The sequence below is a fragment of the Macaca thibetana genome, chromosome 18 (genome assembly GCF_024542745.1).
Source record: "Macaca thibetana thibetana isolate TM-01 chromosome 18, ASM2454274v1, whole genome shotgun sequence".
Classification (NCBI taxonomy): domain Eukaryota; kingdom Metazoa; phylum Chordata; class Mammalia; order Primates; family Cercopithecidae; genus Macaca; species Macaca thibetana.
The window spans coordinates 66,374,592-66,387,361 of NC_065595.1; the positions used below are offsets into that span (position 1 = coordinate 66,374,592).

General features: G+C 45.5%; 1 protein-coding gene across 2 annotated transcripts in view; it reads right to left on the reverse strand.

Moving 5' to 3' along the window:
• LAMA1 (laminin subunit alpha 1) overlaps positions 1-12,770 on the reverse strand; it is a 165,800-nt gene that overhangs the window by 79,002 nt on the left and 74,028 nt on the right. For both annotated transcript variants that reach the window (XM_050767166.1, XM_050767164.1), the window contains exons 12-19: positions 11,625-11,798; positions 10,035-10,136; positions 8,509-8,720; positions 6,963-7,074; positions 6,038-6,148; positions 3,918-4,045; positions 2,303-2,389; positions 1,068-1,279 (exon numbers count right to left, since the gene is read on the reverse strand). In XM_050767166.1, the coding sequence (XP_050623123.1) occupies positions 1,068-1,279; positions 2,303-2,389; positions 3,918-4,045; positions 6,038-6,148; positions 6,963-7,074; positions 8,509-8,720; positions 10,035-10,136; positions 11,625-11,798 (1,138 nt within the window). The remainder of the gene's footprint in view (positions 1-1,067; positions 1,280-2,302; positions 2,390-3,917; positions 4,046-6,037; positions 6,149-6,962; positions 7,075-8,508; positions 8,721-10,034; positions 10,137-11,624; positions 11,799-12,770) is intronic.

Consider the following 12,770-nt stretch of genomic DNA (forward strand, 5'->3'; position numbering starts at 1 on the left):
CATTAGTCAGACTCCAACGGCTGGATCCGCAGGTATGTTTTTTCCCCATACCATCATCATGTGTAGCTTCCCAGTAGATTTGAACCACAATTTCCCAACTACCTGTCACAGTTCTTAGGATAGTGTCTGGGAAATACCAGACACTTAATAAACAATGAATGAGTGGAGGAACGAATCACCAAGGCTTGCAGTAATGATGAAAAGAAATGACATGAAAACGATAAAAACATTCTGTAAACTGTGAAGCACTGTAGAAATCCTGTTATCATAATTATTCTGGTATGATAGCCAGTCAAGGTGGCCACCTGCCGGAGCCCAGCCTGATTGGCCCAGGGCTAAAAACATTTCCAATCTCTCCATGTGTGGCTGGGAAAGTACGTTTTCTGTATAGCTGGCGCCCTCTTGTGTCCCCACATTGTAATACCATAGTATGACTTTGGCATTTATATGAAATACTCAAAATAATTTGTAATTGCCAGTTTTGTTCTTTCACTCCTTCAAAATCTGAGGGCTGAATCATCCCTCTGGCCAGGTCATCTGCTGTACAGGAGAATCTAGTTTTCTCCATGATCCGTAATTTCAAGACTCAAATTCAGCAGAGGGACACAGGGATCGGGTAGTTTCGGCACAGAGGACTAAGATGCACCACACGGTGCTTTACGCAGTTTCTGGAGTTACAGTCTTACCATTTCCCACCCTTCATCTTGGAATCTCATCTGCCTCATGCAGCCCCCGAAGCATCTCCCTTATGAATGTGACAGGCTCTGAGCTTCCCCACTTTCATTTCAGTCACTGGGAGCAGAGCCAGAACTCTCTCAAGTCACACTGGCCGCTCGAGTGGCAGGCTGTATCTTTCTAGGCCACTGGCCCCTATGGGTTGTGACTAACCAAGCTCAGATAGGGTAGCCAGGGAAGAACCGGGTCGTGGGTCTGTGTTTGATCGGAGACCCAGCATTAATGCAAGTAACCCCTCAAGAGAGCGTGACCTCCTAGGCTGGGCCCTGTGTGACCCATGTGACTTCCTACGGCGATAAACAGCCGACCTGACTTCACGCTCGCGCACTCACCGCGGCAGTTCTTGGCTGTCACAGCGTCCCCGTAGAAGCCGTCAGCACACCTTTCACAGTGGGCGCCGTCTGTGTTTCCCAGGCACTTCAGGCACTCCCCGGTGACCGAGTCACAGTGACCAGCCTCCGAGGGGTCCACGTTGCCGCTGCAGTCACAGAGAACACAAGATTCGCCAGGCACTGTTGGGTTTCCATAGTAACCATCTGCACATCTGTATCAAAGATTGAAAGTGGGATCAGACAAATGCAATTACTTAAGGCCTTACCGCACTATCCAGGGGCTCCCTGAATGGCCAATAAATCAGACTGACTCTGTTTCCTGAGATTTACTGTGAAAGGGATACGACTCCACACTCGGGCATTCCCAGATCTCCTTCACCTGTCGTGATGAAGGGGGAGAGTGTCCAAAATGAGGCATAAATCCAGTGGACGTGCAACTGTGTCCAGCGCCAACTCTGACCCACCGCTGACCACTCCAGATGCCACACAGCCTCTTACAGGCTCGGCCAGAGCTGGGCACTGAGGCGCACACGTGGGTAAAACAGCAATGGCTTTCAGAAGCCAGGAGACAGCTACTAAACCAAACCACCTGTCATCTCCAGAATAGCTGGGAGCAATGGAATATTCAAATGTGTGAACCACAGATACGACTCCTTGCTGCTTCCTGTTGTTTTTGTTGTTGTTGTTGTTGTTTTGAGACGGAGTCTCACTCTGTCTCCCAGGCTGGAGTGCACTGGTGCAATCTCCACTCACTGCAACCTCCAACTCCCAGGTTCAACTGATTCTCCCGCCTCAGCCTCCAAAGTAGCTAGGATTACAGGCACCCGCCATCATGCCCAGCCTTTTTTTTTTTTTTTTTTTGTATTTTTGTAGAGACGGGGTTTTACCATGTTGGTCAGGCTGGTCTCGAACTTCTAACCTCAGGTGATCTGCCTGCCTCGGCCTCCCAAAATGTTGGCATTACATGTGTGGGCCACCACGCCCGGCCTATTGTTCTTGATGAGAACTCACATTAGCCAGGAAAAGAGTACCGTTCTTTAAAAATTCCCAGCAAGGTTTAACATTAATTTTAAAACATGAAATATTGATTTTTCTCAGTGATTCTATGAAATAACAATTATGCATCAAAACTCCAAAACCACACTTAACTATGCATTTAAAAACAAACACACAGAATTTATATTCAATTTTGAAAATGTGAACACAGCGTTTTGAAACCAGTGGATGCAGAGTACCTCTCACACCAAGCTCCTGAGTATCCCGGGGCACACTGGTCGCAGACCACCTCATCCCCATCATTGAGGTGGCAGGTGGGGCTGAAACTGTCAGAACAGAAATGAACAAAATTTTCCAATGAATGAAGTTGAATTTCTAAATATTTAAAATGCTTAATTTCTACCACTCCTGTGCTTACAGACTGTCAGTGAGATCTCCTTAGCTCAGAACCCGGGGCCTCTGGTCACCCAGCCCACCCTGTGAGCCTCCACCCCTCATCGACTCTTGGTCCCATGATCCAGGCACGGACACTCGCGCCTCGCTCCCTGCTCCCTACTCCTCTTGTTCTCAGTCCACAGTGCGCCAACTTCTCCCGCTGTCTGCCTGGGTTAACCCAGCTCAGCCCCAGTGCCCACCTCAGGTGACGCTTCCTCCAGGAGGCCTACTCGGGTGCTCCTAGGATGCTGGGTTCCCCACCTCGGGTTCCCTGGCACTGACTTCCCACGTCAGAGCCCTGCCCATACCAGGGCAAAAGTGAGCTCGCTCAAACACAAAGTGGTCAGGAGTCTCTCGCACCTCTCCAGGGACCCCCTGCTAACTGATGCCCCTTCCAACCCTATTCCTAAACCTTGAGGAGCCTGCAAAGGGTGGATGACAGTAAACACCCCCAATTTCATCGCGAGTAACCCTGACTGCATCCTTTTTATATACTGGAATTTCAAATAAAAATCCCTGGGGGAATTCTTTGAGAGTGGGTGGAGGAAGAGTTCTAAAGGTTAAACCAGCGAGAGAGGAGAGGCTTTTAAGCTGCTGGCCTGTGGGATGCACTTGCCCCAGAGTGACTACAAGGCCTTGCCTGGTACATCTCCTTCCACCTCCCTCCATGCCTTCTGTTCCATGGCCTGCTGCAATTCCTCAAATGGGCGATGCCTGTTCCTGCTGCCACGCCACGGCACGCCCAGCTCCATCCGCCTAGAACGCCTGTCTGTGCTGCCTGTGGAATTCCTTCTCCTGCAGGTCTAAGAGCTTCCTGCACCCACCTAGGTAGGCTGGACACTGCTCTCCCTCCATCCCACCATCTGGTGGACAGGTCTCACTACACTCACGACCACACTGCGTCCCCTGGGGCCCACGGCCAGGTCAGAACAGTTTGCTACTCAGAACACCTGCTGTAAAACCCAGGCCACAGCAGGCACTCCATAAACATCTGTTGAATCAATGAATGGATTTAGACTATTCTTGTTTAGGCTCATACGTATGTATTTTGGTCATTAGATCAAAAACTCCCTAAGTCGAGGGACAATGTTTTATTCCTCTCTGTATCCCTCTACCTCCTAGCCCACTGGTGAGTAGACAATATATACTTGTGAAACAACTGATGACCAAGAGGAACCAAGAGGGAAAACGGCGTGCATAGGTCCTTGCTGGCACACACCTTTTCTTGCTTGCTTTAATACGCCAAACTTTGGTTTAGAAGAAAATAACCCACCCCTCTGTCTTTAATCCAAATCAATTGTTACTGGCAAAATTCACACACTTATTACACACAAAGTCTTGCTCCGAAGACATTAGTACACATCTGGGTGGGAATGCTGGCCATGCCGGCAGGAAATGCGGATGAGGTCCGAGGCTTACTTGTTGGAGGCTATGGTGAGAGGGCAGGCGCAGGGCTGGCAGTCCCCAGGAGTCCCTCGGGAAGGCTCCCCGTAGAAGCCGGGCAAGCACCGCTCGCAGTGGTCGCCGGTGGTGTTGTGCGCACATGCCTAGGAACATGCACCAGAAGAATCGGCTCAGGTTGTCTTAAAGGATTTTCAGATTTATCTATAAGTAACTTGAAGTCCAAGTGGAAAAAAAAAAAGACAAAATGCTAAAACCAGTCACAAAACTCTGAGCTATATGAGGAAGGCCTCCTGTTTTCAGATTAGTATCAGCAAGTGTAGTTTGTATAAATGAGAAACCTGAGAGCTTTCTCTCTGACTGATGAGCATGGACAAGGGCAGAAGCTTTTGCAAACATGACAGCAAGTGCTGCTTTGGCCAGAACCTTCCGACTCCTACCTCTACAGGGAATTCTGATGAAGAGTGGGATATGCACATGGTCTCACAGTGTCCTCCTCCAACTGTTTTTCAGTTGCAAAAGGAAAGAATCGTTCATATATAGTGGAAAAACTGACTGACACCTTGCCTGTGTAATCAGAATTAACATCACCAGTGAGGGCCAGAGAGACACTGGGCCTCCCATTGGCAGTGTTTTGAGAGACTCATCCTTGACAAAGTATTCTGGCCTGAATAATCCATGAGAAACAAAAGAAGGGCCCAGAACCAAGGACGTTCTTTTTTTTTTTTAATGATTATATTCGGCCGAGCGTGGTGGCTCATGCCTGTAATCCCAGCACTTTGGGAGGACAAGCCGGGTGGATCACGAGGTCAGGAGATCGACACCATCCTGGCTAACACGGTGAAACTCCATCGCTACTAAAAATACAAAAAATTAGTGGGCGCCTGTAGTCCCAGCTACTCAGAAGGCTGAGGCAGGAGAATGGCGTGAATCTGGGAGGTGGAGCTTGCAGTGAGCCGAGATCGCGCCACTGCCTGGGCAACAGAGCGAGACTCTGTCTCAAAAAAAAAAAAGATTATATTCTTCAAAATGCCAATAGCATAAAATACAAAGAGAGGCGGTAGAAATATTTCCTATTAAAAGCCTAAGAAGACACGACGATAAAATTCAACATCTGATCCTAGATGGGGGAAAACAAAAACTTTACTTACAGAATAAAGAAAAATTAAATTCTAATTCTAGAGCCAATAAGCCATCCTGGGCATCATTCTGAGATCTTCTCCCTGGGTCTGGTAATTAATTTTCCCTAACTCTGTGACTAGTCAATCCCTTTTGGAAAAAGCGTGAACTTTTCCCTGCCAGGTGACCAGGGTACAGCTGGTTAGCGTAGGCAGTCACTCCACCTCTGAGGATCAAACCCATGAGACCACAGAGTGTGGCCTGGCTTCAGGGCATAGGGCCTAGAAGATTCCTGATTGAAGTTAAAAAACAAGTCCTGCCCCATGTCTGCCCTAATGTTCATTCTCAAGATTAACTACCTATTTCTTAAGCCCTGTTTCAACTCATATTGCATGAAAGAAGTACCTGTTTGATGAATTTATCCCAAATAACTATAAAGCATGGCATATAAGTGGGGTGATTATACTTTATTCATCTTCTTATGGTATATTATGTAATATCATGATTTTTAAAAAAATACTAGCATTGTCTGTGGCCTCAGCTGCTTGGAGGGTTGAGGCGGGAGGACCATTTGCGCCCAGAAGGTCCAGGGCTGCAGTAAGCACTCCAGCTTGGAGTAAGACTCTGTCTCAAATAAATAAATAAATAAATAGTGGCACTGTCATCTCAAAGATCCTATCCTTTGTATTTAGTACGTAGACAATATTTTCTACCTTTCTATTGCTTTACAGTCTTAGCAAATAAAAACAACTACTTTATATTATTCTAATAAAAAGAACTGTAATGAAATTGTATATCCCTTTTCTACTATTACCAAAGTAACTTTTTTCAAAAAAGAAAAAAAACAACAAGAAGAAACATTTCATAGCATGAGCTTCAATCTGTAAATTTTCTTTGGGGTCTGTGAGGCCAGGGTTATTCCGTGGAGGAAGCACTCAAAAAACAAAAATTCACTTGTACACAGCAAATGGCTCTGAAGTGAGTAGGAGAGGGCGCCTGAGCTTCAGTGAGAGACTCACAATGCAAATGCCGTGAACGTCGCACTCAGCTGCGTGGCCGCGGCATTCACAGGGTTGACAAATTCCTCCGAAGAGTATTCCATCCACGCGGTAATAGCCAGAGAGGCACAACTGCAAGAGAAGGGAAAGTCATCCTCCCTCCACGACGTTACAAACAAGAAACCGCTCAGTTGCCCATGCGTACAGAAATGTCTTTCTTTTTTCTCAAACATCCTAAATGAGGTGTCATTCACATGCTACACAATTCACTCATTTCAAGCGCACAATTCAATGACTTTTAGTAAAAAACTTACCGAGCTGTGCAACCATCACCATAATCCAGTTCCTTATTTCTTTTTAAAGGTAGAGACATACACACAAAAATGTAACGGTTGTGCAACAAGTCTTATGGCCCATTCTTGTTATGGTATTAATATCAATACGTTTGTCCAAGTAATTTCAAAATAGTTTTAGCAACAGATTACTTTCATTGAGGATTGCAAGTGCATTTTCATGTATTTCACATGTAAGGTGGAGCCCACCAAAGTAAAATACCCAGGGTGCATAAAAGTTCTCAAAATAGGGCTGGCTTGTATAAAGCCACCCAGGTCACATGCTGGTGATTTGTATATGTTCAAATATGATCAAGTTCCATCCTCCTTAGAAACACAGTCAGTGGCATGGGTATTGCAAGCTTCCTGTTGACTAAGGCAGGAGGGCAGCACTATGTCAGAATATTGTCCAGGGCTTCAGCCCATTCCTGGTGGAAGAATCTGATTTTTTTAAACAATGTGATTTCTAATATTTCTATTGCCCAAAAAAGACTGAGCCAAATATCGGGTTGCTAAAGCTAAAATTCAAATGTGTGCCATGACATCCCCTTCAGTGCACTGTTTTCCCCTTAGGAAGGAACAAAAGGAAAAAGGCAGGAAGAGAGAAGCGTCACCTCACAGGAGGTCCCCGTGTAGCCTTGTGGACATTCACAGTGCTCCACATCGGCAGCCACTGCCAGGTCGATGGCATTAGAGCTGGCTACGTCCAGAGAGACGGACTCCAACCTACAAACAGACAGATTGTTATGTGACTCACACGCTCGCAAATACATCTCACATCTCAGTGAAGACAGGCTCCTAAAAGATTTAAATCTAACCGGGTGCGGTGGCTCACACCTATAATCCCAGCACTTTGGGAGGCTGAGGCGGGTGGATCACAAGGTCAGGAGATCGAGACCATCCTGGCTAACAGGGTGAAACCCCATCTCTACTAAAAATACAAAAAATCAGCCGGCGTGGTGGCGGGCGCCTGTAGTCCCAGCTACTCAGGAGGCTGAGGCAGGAGAATCTCTTGAACCTGAGAGGCAGGGCTTGCAGTGAGCTGAGATAGTGCCACTGCACTCCAGCCTGGGTGACAGAGGAAGACTCCATCTCAAAAAAAAAAAAAAAAAAACAAACAAAACAAAACAAAAAAAAAACACATTTAAATCCAGTAAAAGAGTGATGTGATTTTTGTAAATAACTGAAGGTCTTTCACAACAATACATTCTCTGGGAGCCATCATTATTCCCTGGAAATGCCTTCAATGTTTGGTACAAAGTTGTGCTGTTGCCCATAGACCACTGTGGGAAACGTCTGGTGTTGCCTATTTGGAGTTGAAGCACCTCAGAAAAATTAATCCATTCAATGATCACAAATAGAAAGATTATCCTTAAATGTGTCATGCTATGTTTGTGTTAGATGCATACAACATTTTTGTTGTTGTTGTTGTTGAGACAAAGTCTCGCTGTGTTGCCCCAGCTTGAGTGCAGTGGCACGACCTCAGCTCACTGCAACCTCCACCTCCTGGGTTCAAATGATTCTCATGCCTCTGCCTCCCAAGTAGCTGGGACTACAGGCATGCACCATCACGCCTGGCTAATTTTTTGTATTTTTAGTAGAGATGGGGTTTCACCATGTTGGGCCAGGCTGGTCTCAAACTCCTGACCTCATATGATCCACCTGCCTTGGCCTCCCAAAGTGTTGGGATTATAGGCGTGAGCCACCACGCCCAGCCTAGCTGCATACAACTTTGATGCTTGGCACGACATTGCCACAAATTGTCCTCCTCAAAGTAATAAAATGAGCAACGATGGATACATTCACTTAAATGGACTGAGTAAAAGCTAAGACGGTTAACATTAGGCTGGTGAGAACCAGGTGCAACATGGTCCAGACAATCGCTAACTCATCATGCGTTTCCCAGAAACCCCCTTTGAAAGTTTCTCATCCTAATGTCAAGTCTGTCTTCTACTGGATACAGCTGACGTGGACAACTGTTCTTATGTTTTCAATAAAACTACATTTGTAAACTTAGTAATTTTTAAGCCAACCAGTTCCTTTAGCTGTGTGCATAACATAATGAATGTAAAACATGTTCAACTTGAAATATATATTAATAAATGAAGATAAAATTGGAGTACCTTCACCATAAGTTTTTCCTCCATTTCCAATACATACCTGTAAAGAGCCATTTTTGCAGAATTGTAGTTGGCTCTGATCAAAAGATGTGTCACATTGGCAAGGACAGTCATCAGCTGGTCACGATCGATCTGCCTTTTGCTGTGAAAATCTCGGAAGTTTTCGGGCACAAGTCTAACCACATTTAGGTACTCTTCATAAGGCTGCAATGACAGACCCTCAGCCTGTGTGCTTAAAGTGAGTCTGTTTCCCTAACATTTAAAAACAAGAGAAAATACATTCGTCGTTGAATTTAATGATAAAATAAAAAATCAAATCAAATTTTGTATTCAGCAGCGTGGTTTTTCATTCGTGCCTAGCTTCTTGTGGCAAACATGTAATGGTGTATATAGCTCTTGGCCCAGAATTATCAGAGAAAAGGTGTTTCATTGTATTCTTTTCGAAGGGTTCCAGTAATAAAGTGAAAGTCCGTGTACTCTGCTGGGATCTTGGAAAAGAAAGAAAGTCATGCAGTTGCCCACAGCTTTTATCAAAGCAACCCATCTGACACCTCTAATCTTTAACTAAAGTACAGAGGTAGAAAAAGTACATGAACATAGCTCCAGCTTTTCATCAAATTGCTGTTAAGCAAAGTGATTTACCGTGTATGGTCTGCAATTGTTCAGGCTGGAGATGGAGGTGCAGATAGCTCCAGATGAAAGGACATGAGAGACAAGAACCTGGAGCGGTTTCTGCCCAAACGTGCCCCGGACCCTGGGACATGACCACTTGGGGAGCCCTCCTGACTGAGCTGGATCTTTTTGTGGAGACCGAGGAGGGGGGATAGGCACAGAGGCTGAGGACAAGAATGGCAACACGTCTGCTGTCCTCAGACTGCCAAGTACTGCCTAATCCATTCATCTGAGAGGCAAAGTGGCATAGGGAAGAAGAGACTTAAAAGAGAAGATTCAAGGTCAGAGCAAAATTTTGTCTCCTTTTGATTTAATTTTTTTTCTTTTTTGAGATAGGCTCTGTCTCTGTCACCCAGGTTGGAGTTCAGTGGTGCAATCACCGCTCACTGTAACCTTGAACTCCTGGGCTCAAGCCATCCTCCTGCCTCAACCTCCCGAGTACCTGGGATTACAGGCACATGCCATGGTGCCTGGCTAATATTTTTTGAGAGATGGGGTCTCACTATGTTACCTAGACTGGTCTCAAACTCCTGGCCTCAAACAATCCTCCTGTCTCAGCCTCTCAAAGCACTTACATTACAAGCATAAGCCACCAAGCCCTGCTTCATTTTTAAATGTGAAAAGATGGGTACACCTTGGTGATGAAGAGAAGAGCGGCAGGTGCTGTCCAGAGGCAACTCCAGAAATGGGCTCAAAGACAGATTCTCACACTCACTGCCTCAGCAGTCCCTGCCCAAGTCCAGGGTCTGCTGAATGGCCACCTGGCCACCAGCTCCTTGCTGAGATGGCCTCAACTAGTCACTTTCAGTCATAAACTATCAGCCCACTAAGCCCTAAGCTCTATAGCAGAATCAAAAAAAAAAAAAAAAACAACAAAAAACAAAAAACAATCACCTTAATGATGACATCAGCGTGCGACATGAGGTTACTGTCTACCGTCTCTACTGGAATATCGTAAGACACCGTGTATTTCAGGAATCCACCAAATGCAGTCAGCTGAAATGTTTAAGTGAGAATTAAAATGAAAGGGGAAAACAATCACAGCAACAATCAAGTAAGAGGAAGTGGTCACTGGGATCCATCTGCAAACAACTAGGCTACAACTATCCCCTCGACCATGACAGACAAGGAAATTCACACTAAAGGCAGTGAAAGGGAAGTGTATTTAGAAACACTTTGGTTAATCCATATCACCAAAATGCAGCACATTGTTTGAAAGCACAGAAGAAAAATGTACTCTTTGTTAGAGACCACAAGGCAAATTACTATAAACTTTTGTTAATCACACATAGATATTTACTTCACTTAAGTAATTTAAGGGATGAGGAGTTTGACCCATGTCTACAATATCCACATTTTCATTTCAGCATCCTCCTCGTAGGACAATAAAGGACATGTTTGATTTGCTAGTTAGAGAAAGGACTAAAGGTGTTTCTTCTGATGAGATGTCCTTCAATTCAATACAAAATAAAGATTTTCTTTCTGATGGGTATGTGACAACAATATATTGTTCAGAACCCAACTCTGCACCATAAATTTGCAGAAGTGATATCAAGAGAAAAAAAATCATTGAACTCTGTTGATAAAATCATATAAATAGAGCACATGTTCTAGGATTATAATTTGATGAAAAAAACAATAATTTTCAAAAATAAACACTCCTTAAAAATATACAAAACAAGCTTTAAAATGAAAATATAACCATCAAATTAAATAGCAGCATACCAACCTACAACACTACACTAGCATGCCCGTATGCCATTACTTTAAAACACACAAACAAAAAACCCTGGGAAGGCAAGCAGGGAGCTATAATAATTGAGACGGAGTCTCGGGAATAAATTTTCAACTCAATCAGAATCTGGAGAGACGTGCCATAACAGGGGAGGGGGAATGGGAACACATCATTGCAAGGAGGGCTCAAGCCTACAAACCAACCTCCACATTGCAGAATCACCAGTTTGCATTTTCTTGAAATATAACAAAAGCAGAAAGTATTTCATCTGTTCCTAAATGTGAGCTTCAGATGAGCACAGCCTGCCATGGTACTCAAAGTGAGGGAGCAGCACAGCAGTCCCATTGCTGGAACCTTCCCTGGGTTGTTTTTTGTATGCCAGGCCCTCCGCAAAGCCACAGAGGCGTTAAGCTGAGCCTACGGCAAACTAAACAAAGCGGGAATGTGATGAACACTTCATAAACAAGCGATGCAGGGACCCGGAAAGCTTCTCTCAGAGAAGGGGATGAGACTTCAGCAAACACACTGCTCAGGAACCAGACCAGAAGAGCAGAAGTTCTTATTTGAATAATACAACGTAAAGTCTAACAAGGCTAGAAAACCTTCTTCGGATCAAGTACAGGCTGTGAAATGCTGTCCGACACTCAGGTGCCCTATGAGACTACCTAAAATGCAGGCTGCACAAGTTCTTTCTCAGTGTTCCCCGAGATCTTCGTCTGAGACATCGCTGCCTGCAGGGACACACGCACCTTATTTCCAAGGTAGGCCTCGGGGGCTGCCCAGTAGTACTTGGGAGCCAGCCTCTGCATGACCGCGGTGTTGTTGATGCTGACCTGGTGGCGCCCACCCAGTGCATCTTGCTGAGACGGAATCCTCCTGGGACTGATCAAGTCGGTGACCAGCCACCCCGACATATTGCTTACCTTAAAAACAAATTCAAGAATTTTGAAGTATGAAATAGAACTTACCTTAGACTTCACCCCGTGCAGCAGTAATGTGTTCACAATGAAGAGGTGGGCCAGAAAGCTTCTCTAGGGATGGTATTAACATAACACCCATGGCCGAACCTCATGACCCTTGACCCTTCCACTTGTAAAGGACCAGGAGGATCTGAGAACAAGTCTCACTACCCCAAATCCAGATCCAGTATAAGCAAATAAATGAGCAAAACCACAAAGGCCATGGGTATAGACTTCAGCTTTAAAACAACAAAAGAACATCATAAATGTATTCAGCAAAATGTCTCTTGCTAGCTCTGACTCCCTCTTCTTTGTTGCCCCCTGCTTTTTACCCAAATGCTGAAAAATGTACAAAGATAAGCTCTAGATCTTATACTCCCAGTGTGTCACCTACATAGAGGTGATGGTACTCCCCCCAGCGTGGTGGCCATGGCAGTCACCAGTAGGTAAGTCCCTACTGAGCAGCTCCTCCCTTGCCTGCAGCCATCACACCATCTCCACCTCTTCTAGCCACCCCTGGAGACCCCTGTTGAACCCATCACCCCAGTTCACCTGGTTCCCGAAACAACTTGGCCTGCATTCATTAACCCTGCACCACGTGCTGCTGTTCCCACCCTTGCCACTGGAGGGCGTCCTACTCCTTAGCCTCTTAGCTGGAAAATTCCCATGGTCCCATGGCCAGCTGCGCTCCCAGGCCCGAGGGCAGCAGGGGCAGATAGGGGGAACGCTGACCTCCCCACCTAATCCATTTCCCCACAGAAGAAATTGAAACATGACGTGTTCTCTAGTGCCACATCATCCTGTTTTTTCTATAGAGAAATGTGTGTGGGAGTAAGCACATGACCTATAAAGAAACTTGAGGAGCAGAGGGCTGCCTATGACCCACGTCAGTGTCACTGCAAAGCGATGAGAGTGGTGTCACGGGGGAAGTCATCC